The 12,161-nt window shown below is 40.1% G+C and overlaps 3 protein-coding genes across 4 annotated transcripts in view; 2 read left to right on the forward strand and 1 right to left on the reverse strand.

Moving 5' to 3' along the window:
* alms1 (ALMS1 centrosome and basal body associated protein) overlaps nt 1-8,695 on the reverse strand; it is a 71,294-nt gene extending 62,599 nt beyond the window's left edge. For both annotated transcript variants that reach the window (XM_037796728.1, XM_037796727.1), the window contains exons 1-2: nt 8,557-8,695; nt 6,578-6,731 (exon numbers count right to left, since the gene is read on the reverse strand). The gene's annotated coding sequence lies outside the window, so the exon portion shown is untranslated. The remainder of the gene's footprint in view (nt 1-6,577; nt 6,732-8,556) is intronic.
* On the forward strand, nt 1,864-5,799 carry si:dkey-33c12.3 (uncharacterized protein LOC335380 homolog). Its single transcript, XM_037796743.1, has 3 exons — nt 1,864-3,013; nt 3,629-3,753; nt 4,656-5,799. The coding sequence occupies exons 1-3, from the start codon at nt 2,006-2,008 to the stop codon at nt 4,714-4,716; spliced, it is 1,194 nt and encodes a 397-aa protein (XP_037652671.1). The 5' UTR covers nt 1,864-2,005; the 3' UTR covers nt 4,717-5,799.
* A 44-nt stretch (nt 8,696-8,739) lies between the features above and the next one.
* Nucleotides 8,740-11,580, forward strand: mrps26 (mitochondrial ribosomal protein S26). The gene is made up of 4 exons (XM_037796748.1): nt 8,740-9,019; nt 10,562-10,708; nt 10,844-10,967; nt 11,143-11,580. Exons 1-4 carry the CDS (start codon nt 8,787-8,789, stop codon nt 11,272-11,274), a joined length of 636 nt encoding a protein of 211 aa, XP_037652676.1. The 5' UTR covers nt 8,740-8,786; the 3' UTR covers nt 11,275-11,580.
* Nucleotides 11,581-12,161: the final 581 nt, after the last annotated feature.

Below are 12,161 nucleotides of genomic sequence, written 5' to 3' on the forward strand. Positions count from 1 at the left end.
TTCAAAAAGACACTGCCATTGAGTTTTTCAAATGTTTTTTTTTTTGGGTGCTGTGAGCACCACAACTCAAATGCCATTAGGTCAAACTGCATTAGCATCCACACTGAACCTACTCCATCTACCACACTAACCAAGGACAGGACAAGTCCTGTATACATCACATCTGTTGCGTTGCTTCTCCCTATGTAAGTATACAATAGATAAATTAATGAACTAAAGCTTTAAGTGGAGAGAAACAATTTGATTGTCCTTTTGGGTGGGGCGTCCATTTAAATGTTAGGCAATGAATGACCGTCATTGACCTCTTTTGGCAAAGAATTGCAGCAACATAAATAAAGCATCTCCCTCTACAAAAAGCCTTTGGATAAACAATAATGCCACATTTCAATTGGATCAGATACTTAAAGAAACTTCTTATGTTTTAGTTTGGCAGGTGTAAAGATTTCAGTTTCAGGGAACAGAAACTGTTGGAGGATATTGCCTGGCTAAATGGTGTCACCTACTGGCATAATAATAGTAACTGGTAGGAGGACTCAAGGTGATGACTCTTCTCAAACATCCCATGCTTTATTCCCCAAATGTTTTCAGGCCATCTTGCCTTTATCAGGGTGGTCATTTTGATGAACTCGCTGTGTGTGCATTCTCAAAGTTAGAAAAGATAGCTACTACTACTACTACTACTCTACTCTACATAAATTATGGTTATCTTGTGCACGGAAATCTTAATTACTTTCCCTTTACTGTCAGGGGTCAAATAGTGAGTGCTTGCAGAGCAGCAGGATTACAAATCCTGACACCCTCTAACGTTTTTAAAGAGACCGTCTTACAAAGCCGTCCCCAGTCTGAAAATGTCTGCCACCAGAAACGTGTCCTTGAGCAGAAATCTGAATCGATTCCCATATAGGAACGTCAACGCCTTTTTCAACACTAAGGGTGATTTAAAGCACCCTCTGACTCATCTCTGGATGTTAAACAGGAGGAGAGTTTCTCTGTGTCAGCAGATACAGATTCTTCCTCGGTGGTGTCTCCCACACTTGCTGTCAGAGTGAGAACATCAGTGACTCATCAATTTGCAATGTAAATAGATCAAGCAGATACGTCTAAAGATACTGTGGGAACAATATCGAGCATTATGAAGGGGTATCTGTCTACTAAAGGACATTCATAGCGATACGGGTAACATTGAAAAGAGGAGAGGAAAATGTAAATATCTTTAAAGTATAAAGTAACAAAATAAAGCACCAGCTATCTGTTTAATGTTCAACTGGCAGGAAAAGGTCTTGATATCTGTGTATGTGGGTTTATTCAATCATCATTCATATGATTCAGATACAGTAAAGCAGAGGGCACTTGTCAACCACATCAATCTATTTAAGTACCGAGCAGTCTGTATGGAAATTAATTTGTTTCCTATAACATTAAAGCCCTTAATGCCAGCCTGTTAAAGTGTTTGCCGCTTTACGCACTATGTATTGATTCTCTCTAAATGGGTTGTGGAAAAGATTTTGTTTCACAGTCATTTTCACAAGGTGATTTTCTTCACTTTATAAATGTGGTTGTCTTCATTGCTTAAGAGATGCATCTGAGAATGAATTGAGGGCATAAAGTTGAGTAAAACATGCCTCCAGTAGTTAGAGTAAATGATTGCAATGTCATTTTTGGGGCAGATTAAATGAAAACCTGCACTACCACATCATCTCTGCCTGCTGAGGCTGAGAGAGAGTCTGAAAACCAACCTCCTCTCTCCTCACTGCAGCAGTCTGCTATTGGCCTGGTGGATGCTGACAGCACTGATGTTTCTCTGTAGTGGAGGGGGGGGCAGCATCTCTCTATAAAAGCCAGGGATCTGCAGCATCACTGAGCTGGTGCAGTGCAAACCGCCCGCTCATCCTCACCGATGGTGTGCAGAACAAGGGGGACATAAAAAAAAAACCTTCTGAAACTAAAAACATCCACATCCCTTTTCTTAAACAAACAAAAAAAAATCACCAACAAAAAATTCATCATGAGCTACGATTCCTTCTACTCCTACCGCCGCCCTTGGGACAGCTACAGAGGCTCCCAGTCCACCACCAAATCCTCCATGTCCTCCTCCCTCTACTCTACTCCTCGAGCTCCTCCGTCTGGGAAGAGGATCCTGAGGCTGGCCTCCTCTTCCCTGCCAGACGGGTCAGAGCGGATGGACCTGGCTCAGGCCAGCACTCTTAACACGGAGCTGCTGGGCCTGCGCTCCCAGGAGAGGGAGCAGCTAGTGGACCTGAACGACCGCTTCGCCACCTACATTGAGAAGGTGAGGCACCTGGAGCAGCAGAACCGAGCCCTGCTGGCCGAGCTGGATGCGCTGAGGAGAAGGCAAAACGACCCGTCCCACCTGCAGACGCTCTATGAGGGGCAGTCCCGGAGTTTGAGGGCCATGATAGACTCGGAGAACGGGGAGAAGATGAAGATGGAGGCGGAGAGAGACTACCTGCGAGATGTGTATGAGCAGATGAAGGAGCGCTTTGAGGATGAAGCGAGGCGGCGCATGGATGCTGAGGAGGCCTTGCAGAGGGCCAGGGAGGAGGCCAGCAGGGCCGTGCTCTCCAACTGTGACGCCGAGGCCAATGTAGTCTCTCTCTGTGATGAGATGGTGTTCCTGAAGAAAGTCTTTGCAGAGGAGCAAGTGGAGCTGCAGGCCCAGCTGCAGGTGGCTAACATCAGCGTGGATATGGAGGTGTCCCGGCCTGACCTCTCCACCGCCCTGCGAGACATCCGGGCACAGTACGAGCGGCTGGCGAACAAGAACATGCAGGCCGCTGAGGACTGGTACAAGAGCAAGTTCGCGAGTGTGGCGGAGATGGCCAGCAAAAACAACGAGGCCGTGCACGCCATCCGGGAGGAGACCATGGAGTACCGGCGACTGCTTCAGTCCCGATCCTCTGAGATCGAATCTCTCCGGAACGTCATCGACTCCCTACATAAGCAGCTGGAGGATCTGGAGGACACGCAGTCCAAAGAGGTGGCAAAGTACCAGGTGAATGAGGGATAACTGGATCCTGATCTGCATGAATATTCACCCAATAGGGGAATGTGAACCAGTACGTGGTACTCTGGTTATCTGCTCCAACAGCACAGAGAAAAGGGGCAGGAAAGATTAAAGATGGCGTGTAAAGGGTCTTGGCCTCAAGGTTGGACACAGAGATAAGATAGAATAATATTAATAGATGACACTCAGAATAAAAGACTACACTCGACATGCAGAAAGAGAAACAGCAGGGAGAAGCTTCTTTTTGCTACAAGATGTAAATATATTCTCTGCCGCAGCTACAGACTCCACACACTTTAGTGCTCAGCAGGAAGTGATGGCTCACAGCAGAGGTGAAAATCTGCAAGGTTACGGTCTGAATAAACTGAGAGAGCACAACGTAGCTCTATATATACAGTATATGGTAGCTACACACACACAAAAGAGATCAGGGAATTAAAAAAACTGCTTATGTTAACCATTTCCAATTATATTGAAACAAATCTCTTCAAGCTAAAATAACCTAAAATAAAATATTTATCATAAAGTTGTATAAGTCATTGTGTCTAGCATCGCTAACTGTGACATTTGATAATGAATGATTGTGTGTTTTTGCATTCATAGATGAGGATAAGTGAGCTGGAGCGGGATATCACCGACGCCAAGCATGAGATGGCGCGCTACCTGAGAGAGTACCAAGACCTTCTCAATGTGAAGATGGCCCTTGACATTGAAATAGCTGCGTACCGGTGAGATTGGTCTTTTGTCTCCACTAATATTTGGACTTAGGCTGTCAATCAATTAAAATATTTAATCGCATGACTCTGCATGATTAATGGCTAATTAATCACACATTTTTATCTGTTCAAAATGTACCTTAAAGGGCGATTTGTCAAGTATTTAATTCTCTTATCAACATGGTAGTGGGCAAATATTCTTGCTTTATGCAAATGTTTATAGATATATTTATTACTGGAAATCAATTAACAACACAAAACAATGACAATATTGTCCAGAAACCCTCACAGGTACTGCATTTAGCATAAAAAATATGCTCAAAACATAACAGCTGTAGACTATGACCTGCCCCAAACTGCATGTGATTATCATAAAGTGGGCATGTCTGTAAAGGGGAGACTCGTGGGTACCCATAGAACCCATTTTCATTCACATATCTGGAGGTCAGAGGTCAAGAGACCCCTTTGAAAATGGCCATGCCAGTTTATCCTCGCCAAAATTTTGCGAAAGTTTGGAGTGTTATTTAACCTCCTTCGCGACAAGCTAGTATGACATGGTTGGTATCAATGGATTCCTTAAGGTTTATAGTTTCATATGATACCAGTATATTCACTCCAGCATTACAACTGAGCCCGCTCCGCTACAACCTAAAAATCGCAAGTCGTGTTAATGCGTTCAAGAAATTAGTGGCGTTAAAACAAACTTGTGTTAACGTGTTATCGCGTTAACTCTGACAGCCCTAATTTAGACATTTATCTTAATCAAACATGTATGATTTAATGACTTTCTCTGGGGCAACATGTTTTAAAAGACCTTGTTTATTATATTTCTAATCTCACTTGACCAACAAAAATGTGTTTTTTATTATTTTATTTATAACAGTTAGCTCAAGGATAATCTGTTTTCTTTTCAGGAAACTTCTGGAGGGGGAAGAGATTCGTCTGGCTTATCCTTCCTTTTCCGCCCTAAACTAAAACCTGAATGCCGCCAGCCTGGCATCAACCTGAATTCTTCACACCCATTCTTTCCTGTCCTGACCTGAACATCACCCCTCTCCCTCCCTCATTTGTTATACGTTCTCCCCTCTGTCATCCACCCCCCCAATCCCACCCCCAAAATACTCCCTCCATCCTTTACTCCTCCCAAAACCCAAACGCAAACTAAAGCTCATCGTTCTCAAGACAGATGCGCCCTTGTGCTAAACAAGAGGTCCACCAGAAGTCCCCCTTCTTCTACACACGTTCTGACACCGCACATCAAGAAGATGGCAAACTGTAAAATGCAGAGTGGCTGCACTGCATTAGTTACATAGCTAAGTCGGACAGCTGTATTGCTTTGGCTGAGTTCCTCTCCGTCACACACGTTAAGGTCCAAGCAGCAGAGTTACTATTTGACTCTTCTGTTGTGCAAACATTTGACCAATTGTTTGTGAAGGAGGACAAATATCCCTTTTATCTCTCGATGCTTGGACTTTATCTGTGTTTGAACTGATGCAAGAAACCTGCAGCGTTATTGACCGGGAACTCTCCCAATCGATCATGCATTGTCCTGCAACCCTGGTTCTCTAGTAGTCAGTGAACCAGTAACCTTAAAACATTTCTTTTCACTATATTAAAAGACCCATTTTTGTCCTTTTTAGTTATTCTTCCTCTGCATTTACGCAAATACTACAAGTTTAGGTTGGTTTAAAAACCAGAGTGAGTTTGGGTCTTTCTATTCGGCCGGTTATTTAAATTTCTAATGTCTTTTCTTGCATAAGCTTCTGGACATGTAAATGCTGTGGAAGACTAAATTGTTACTGGGTTCTCCTTTTACTCATGCAGTGTGTCTCACAGCGTATCTGCATTAGATTTGTTTTCTGTTCTGTGAGTTCATTCAAAGCTAAACGATGGAACGGAAACGGAAGTGCAGGAGCTCCTTGTTGTTTGTCTGCTGATGTTACATCTAGATGGCGCTTTTACATCCGTGAAACTAATACAAAGTCTGCACCATTATGTTCGGTGTAACTGTAACAGCCGGCAACAAGCTGAATAAACATATAACTGACCTGCAAATCAGTTCACGTCTCCTGTTTTCATTTGACACATTTAAGGATATTTAGGACATTACAACAGGCTGAGGAGAAGACCTCATTTCAATGTTGTGTGTCCTCTGTAGCTCTCATGGACAACAGAAATTGTTGATTCAGACCTATTAGTAAATGACATATTTAATCAAGGTGTAAACTAGTAATGCAACACTTCAACAAGCCCACAGTTCGGTTTGTAATGCGGTTTTTGGGTCATGGTTTCAGGTTGGTTTGTTTTGCACATTAGGGGAAAGAAAAACAACCATTTCCAGTGTGTTTGAACTCCAAAATATATAAATAGATTGATAGTAATGAATGATATTTCTATGAAATAAAGCAGGCTACTTAATGGTCAAGTAGGCTTATGTTCAGATAAATGCCTCTTCTATGTCTCTGGCACCTCATCAAATAGTTAGCAGGCCCGGTGCAACAGTTCAACGAGCCCACGGTTCGGTTTGTATGTCATCGAACGGTGCAGTTCTTTACGGTTCGGTTTTGTATCCCCAGTGTATACAGGTGTAAACATAAAAAATATGCAGCAGCCTGTGTTCAAAGCAGGTCAGAAATCTTCTATCATTAGGCAATTTAGACAAAACAGACATATTTTCAGAGGTAATCATACAGTTTGGTTAATCATCTCTCTGTTTTGAGAGCATTTCAATCAAAGAGCTCTTCTTCTTACCACATCAGTGATGATCTACAAACACCTGCAATATAAAACAATAGCAAAACATCTCTTCATCCTGCTTAAATTTCTCCTTACTTACAGCTCTCAATGTCACAATGAACGACACACAGCGGCACTGCACCATTTCCCATCATTCCAAGGTCCTGGCACGCTGACTGGAGCTGTAATGCGTTGGTGCTTTGCCTCAGCAGGATCATCAGTCACCAGGTTGACACCAAGCAGTCGACTGAACCCTGAAGAAAGAAAAACACACAAACAAAATGCAGTTTTCACATTTATTTTCACTGCATATTGTGAGTGTACAACAGATCAGCATACACAACATTAAGTGTTGTGTCATTCACAAATCAGTTGGTCTCTGCTCTTGAGAACATCTAATACAAAATCTGTTATTCTTAATATGAATTTTAAGTAAGTAGAAGTACTCTTATAACTTTACTATTTTTAGGTACTTGAGTAATTCCATTTTCATTCAAGTGGATTTTAATGTTATTTACATTTACTCAACTGTACTTTAGTACAATTTTGAGGTGTTTATACTTTACTTGAGTATTTCCATTTTATGCTACTTTATTCTTCTACTCCACTACACTTCAGATGGAAATATTGGAGCCTATTTTCTACTACATTTATTTGATAACTTAAGTTATTTTGCAGATTCAGATTAATAATACAAAACATAATCGACAAAGAAGTGATGATATCAGTAATGTAACATTATTCTGATGTAGGCCTCTGCATCACGACTTTTGGTACTTTTAAGTATGTTTTGATGCTAATACTTCTGTACTTTTACTTCAGTATTTCTACACTCAGAATCAGAATCAGAATCAGAATCGTGTTTATTGCCAGGTGTAAGAGGTATACACTAGGAATTTGCTTTGGTTTTGTTGGTGCAAATAAGCAGTATAATAACAAAAGAATAGATAAAAACGTTAGAATAAAATAAGAATTAAAAAAAATTTAAATTCTACCAATATACAATAAACAATATAATCTATAAACAAAAATAAACATGATATAAACAGATAGTGCAAACACTGTGGTATTGCTACTTTTAAGTAAAATATTTGAGTACATCTTCCACCACTGCACATGTGTTTGACAAAGTAACTTTTTATAAATGTACCTGGTTCCTCCTAGCTGCTAAATAACTGTTAAGCTAACTAGCTAATTAGCTTCGTAGCTAGCTATGTGCCACTATTTGGCAATAGTTAGCTTACTGACTGAGACTCTGCTGGCCGTTATATTAAAACAACACCGGTGCAAGTATTGGAAAAATCATGCAAATAGTGATACAAGCACCAAATTTGGCATGATGGTTCCCGAGGGGACGCTCAGCAAATATGAACGATTGGCCACTTTAAAATCCGAGATGGCGGCCATTTTTCAAGATGGCCGCCAAATTGACCTGCCGAGAATGGTTTCTCTCATAGAAATTCATCTACTTGGTCGAGTAGTTGAATCAGTAGTCCAAAGTTTCCTTCGCTGAAAGACCGGATAAGCAGGAATATGACAAGCTCCATATCCAACACCAGGTGGTAGAACTGGAACTGTGGACTCTCAAGCCGCAAAAAACACAAAGCAAAGACTCAGCGGACCGCCAGAAAGAAAGAAAAAACTTATTGGAGGATGATAAAGCTGTAAAAATGAGATCAAGCATACAAGAAAACATATAACTCTACATCACACATTCAAAGTACATGCTTTTCCTTAAGAAAAACATTCTCCGCGAGTAAATTTGACAGCCATCTTGAAAAATGGCCGCCATATTGCAGTTAAAAATTGTTAAAACTGTCAAAATTAGATCCAGCATGCTAGAAAACATATAATTTGACACCAATATCACTCAAATCGACCAAGTAGATGCATTTCTATGAGATAAATCATTATCGGCAGGTCAATTTGGCGGCCATTTGGATTTTCAATTGGCCAATCGTTTATATTTGCTAAGCGTCCCTGTCGGCATTCATCATGCCAAATTTGTTGCTTATATCACTATTTGCACGATTTGATTGAAAAATGTATGTTATCCGCTCCACTAAAGAAAGTCATTACCTGTGAAAACTCTTCTTTAAAACACCCAGAAGGAGCTCAGACTGTTGAAAGCTGCTGCCTCCAGATGGCGGTAGAGGATAAACCTCTAACTACTTCCGGCGGTCAGAGGACACCAACATGGCCGCCGCCTTCTGTGGATAACATGTCAGTCTCAATGTGAACGTTCAGCTGCTCTGACTAACCGTTACACTCACTGAGAGACTGTCTGTAACCGACGTTTAGACACCGACATGTTCCAGGTCCTCGGCGGGAGGAGCGTCCAGGCGGCCCGGCTGCTCCTCGCCTCCAGCAGCAGCAGGAGAGCCGTTCTCCTGGAGTCTGTCCGCGGCAGAAAGTCCCGCACCGACCCGGTGGCCAAGTCCAAAGAGGGGAGAATCAAAGTGCCTCCTCCGGTCGACCCAGTGGAGATGGTCGTCATGAAGGAGAGATACACCGAGTACCAGATGATCATGAGGGCGCTGCGGTACGTTATAGACCACTAACGGTTATTAAGAGACAGACCGGGACGGTTTAAATCACTAACGGTTATTAACTGACAAACCGGGACGGTTTAAATCACTAACGGTTATTAACTGACAAACCGGGACGGTTTAAATCACTAACGGTTATTAACTGACAAACCGGGACGGTTTAAATCACTAACGGTTATTAAGAGACAGACCGGGACGTTTTAAATCACTAACGGTTATTACCTGACAGACCGGGACGTTTTAAATCACTAACGGTTATTAACTGACAAACCGGGACGGTTTAAATCACTAACGGTTATTAACTGACAAACCGGGACGTCATAGACCACTAACGGTTATTAACGGTTACTAACTGACATGTCTCAGACCCCGGATGTTAACAGGTCACCAGGTGTTGTGGTAAATTCTGTTCCTGCTCAAAATCTGTGCCCCCAAACAAATGTTGGACCGGAAATTGTTCCTCAAACTTTAATTTGTTTTACCTTTAAACCCCATCTAATAAATGAGCCAGAACCTGTCAACAGGTGCTGCAAAATTTAAAGTATTATGCCAAAATTTATATTCCTACCCTTGGTCAAATTTATGCTGTGTCAAAGGTGGTATTATTTATAAGAAATAATAATAATTATATTAATAATAATAATAATTGGAATAGGATGAGATAAGACAAATATTAACAAAGATTGAGATATTACTCACTTATAACAATCCCAGTTTCTCGGCAGATGGAATTTACATAATTAATTTGATTAATATCTTCCCAAAATATTATATCCATGAAATTATATGACTTAAAAGACTATACCCTTCTTTTATACTTTTAAAGATACTGATTTTAAAACATATTTGACAATGATTGAAAACTTAAAACTCAAAAATTCTAAATTGGCAAGATTATTTAGACATTTCAAATTTATTCCAATTAACAGACCCCGTATTTTTAAATTGTGTTTATTTATGTTATTCATCTTCTTTTCCTTTCTTTACATTTTATTTGTTGTATAATTTATTTAATTTTTTATATTATTTTTATACTGTGAAATATATTTACTGAAGTTTTTACGTTATAAACCACTAACGGTTATTAACGGTTATTAACTGACATGTCTCAGACCCCGGATGTTAACAGGTTAACAGGTGCTGTGGTAAATTCTGTTTCTGTTTTTATTTCCCTCAAAAAATACAACAATAGCAACATGACTTTACTCTGACTTTGCCTGTCATTACATGTTCCCTTAAAATAATTGTCTGTATATATATGTCTATTAAACATACATGTTTGGTCCTATAAGAACCAAAAGAAGGGAAATAATCCATAGTTGCAGCCTCGATATAAAAAATATATAATATATATAATAATATTAAAAATAATATTCCTTAAAATTATTCATACGTCATGTCGTCAGAGTTGTGAAATATTGTGTTTTGACACCGAAATACAGTTTTAAACATCTATTTTTAACATGTAAATATTACTTTTTTAATATTTAGGTGTCCTTTTGAATTGACGTGGTTTTCTCCTCTGTGTTTTTCAGTCTGGAGTTTAAGGAGGAGGTGCTTCGGATAAAGTACGAGGAGGAGACGGGCTCCCTGGCGGAGGAGAGGGCGAGGCAGGAGGCGGAGGAGCATCGCGCCCTCATGGCCTTCAACGACCACGAGAACCTCCGCTTGCTCAAACTCAGGCAAGAAGAAACCTCATTTAAAGATACGATCAACCGCTCTTGGTTTTGTGTCTTGTTTCCAACTGTGTGATTTTAATGCTTTTGTCCATTATTTTCCAAAAGTAACATCTCAACTTCTCCTCTGTATCTTTTCAGGGTGTTGAGGGTCCAGAAGGAAAAGGAGGAAGCTGAACGTCAGCGGGTAGAAGCTGCTATTCAGCGAGAACAAGAGCAGCAAGAATTTATCAAGGAAAAAGAGAAGGAGATTTTGAAGCTGCAGGTATGATTTATCTCAATCTTTGTTTCTGTTTTCTTCCTGCAAACTGAAGTGTAAATGTTGTATTAAAAATTACAGTTCTTTAAGCTGCTTTTGCATGTTTTTGTTGAGTGGAAATCAAAATAGCATCCTGTTTTTATTCCTAAATACTGATCTTACAAATGTGACTCTCTTACAGGAGGATGCAAAGAACTTCATCACATTGGAGAACTTGGATCAGCGTATAGAAGAAGCTCTGGACAATCCAAAGAATTACAACTTTGCCATCGACAAAGAAGGGAGGGTTGTTAAACGGACAATGCTGCAGTGAAACATCAACACCGACCTTTTGGGAAGATAAACGAAGACAGACGAGCATCATTCAGGACTGTGATTTTCTTCAACTAAACAAAGAAAACATTCAGCGTGAGAAGATCATCGTACCCGTCAAACTAAGAAATATCATTAGCAGATAACTTATTGAAAGCTTAATTTCCTGCCTTTTATTTTTCATGTTTCTGCTTTATATTCTTTCTTATTTGAGTGCTCTACCGTCATCATAACGTGTTCTTTTCATCATCACTGTCTTCTCATGATATAATGTATGTAAAGTAAATGTTCATTGGAGTTTCCACTATATTAGTCTGAATCTCTTTTTAGCTGTATAGAATGAAAATGCAGCTATAACTATAGAAAGCAATGCACTATAATTCATATATAACCCACGTAATCAATTAACTTTTCGTACGATATCATACGAACAGTTGTATGAGGATACGTTGGTGTGCTCAGCCTCCAAAACTGAATAAGAGCTGCATGGAAACTTTTTTTTTTATCATTTTAAACTGAATATCTTAGAGTTTTGGACGGACAAAACAAGACATTTAAAGATCTTGGATTATGAAAAACTAGGATGGACATTTTTCACTATTTTCTGATATTTTTTAGACCATAAATTGACAATGAAAATAATCTTAGTATGTCCCATTTGTATGCATACTGCATAAAAACAGTACATAGGCTGCAGTATGTACTAAAACTGGAAAGAAAAATAATGTGATTTGGAACGTAGCCTTAGATTAGTTGTTTTGTAATCTAATAAGAGGGTTTTTCCACATCACTATCACATCCTTTGTTCCTGCATTTGCAGCTGCAGGCCTCTAGGAGGCGCTGTGTGCATCTCCTCACTGTTGTCAGTGTTTACAGTCATACAGGTAC

This window comes from Sebastes umbrosus, chromosome 16, assembly GCF_015220745.1.
Source record: "Sebastes umbrosus isolate fSebUmb1 chromosome 16, fSebUmb1.pri, whole genome shotgun sequence".
Classification (NCBI taxonomy): domain Eukaryota; kingdom Metazoa; phylum Chordata; class Actinopteri; order Perciformes; family Sebastidae; genus Sebastes; species Sebastes umbrosus.

Bases quoted from the DNA above. Each gene is read 5' to 3' on its own strand.
- si:dkey-33c12.3 (XM_037796743.1), top strand. From the start codon at position 2,006: ATGAGCTACGATTCCTTCTACTCCTACCGCCGCCCTTGGGACAGCTAC. The intron at 3,014-3,628 runs GTGAATGAGGGA...TTGCATTCATAG, and splicing joins AAGAGGTGGCAAAGTACCAG to ATGAGGATAAGTGAGCTGGA. The intron at 3,754-4,655 runs GTGAGATTGGTC...TTTTCTTTTCAG, and splicing joins ATTGAAATAGCTGCGTACCG to GAAACTTCTGGAGGGGGAAG.
- mrps26 (XM_037796748.1), top strand. From the start codon at position 8,787: ATGTTCCAGGTCCTCGGCGGGAGGAGCGTCCAGGCGGCCCGGCTGCTC. The intron at 9,020-10,561 runs GTACGTTATAGA...TGTGTTTTTCAG, and splicing joins ATGATCATGAGGGCGCTGCG to TCTGGAGTTTAAGGAGGAGG. The intron at 10,968-11,142 runs GTATGATTTATC...ACTCTCTTACAG, and splicing joins AGGAGATTTTGAAGCTGCAG to GAGGATGCAAAGAACTTCAT.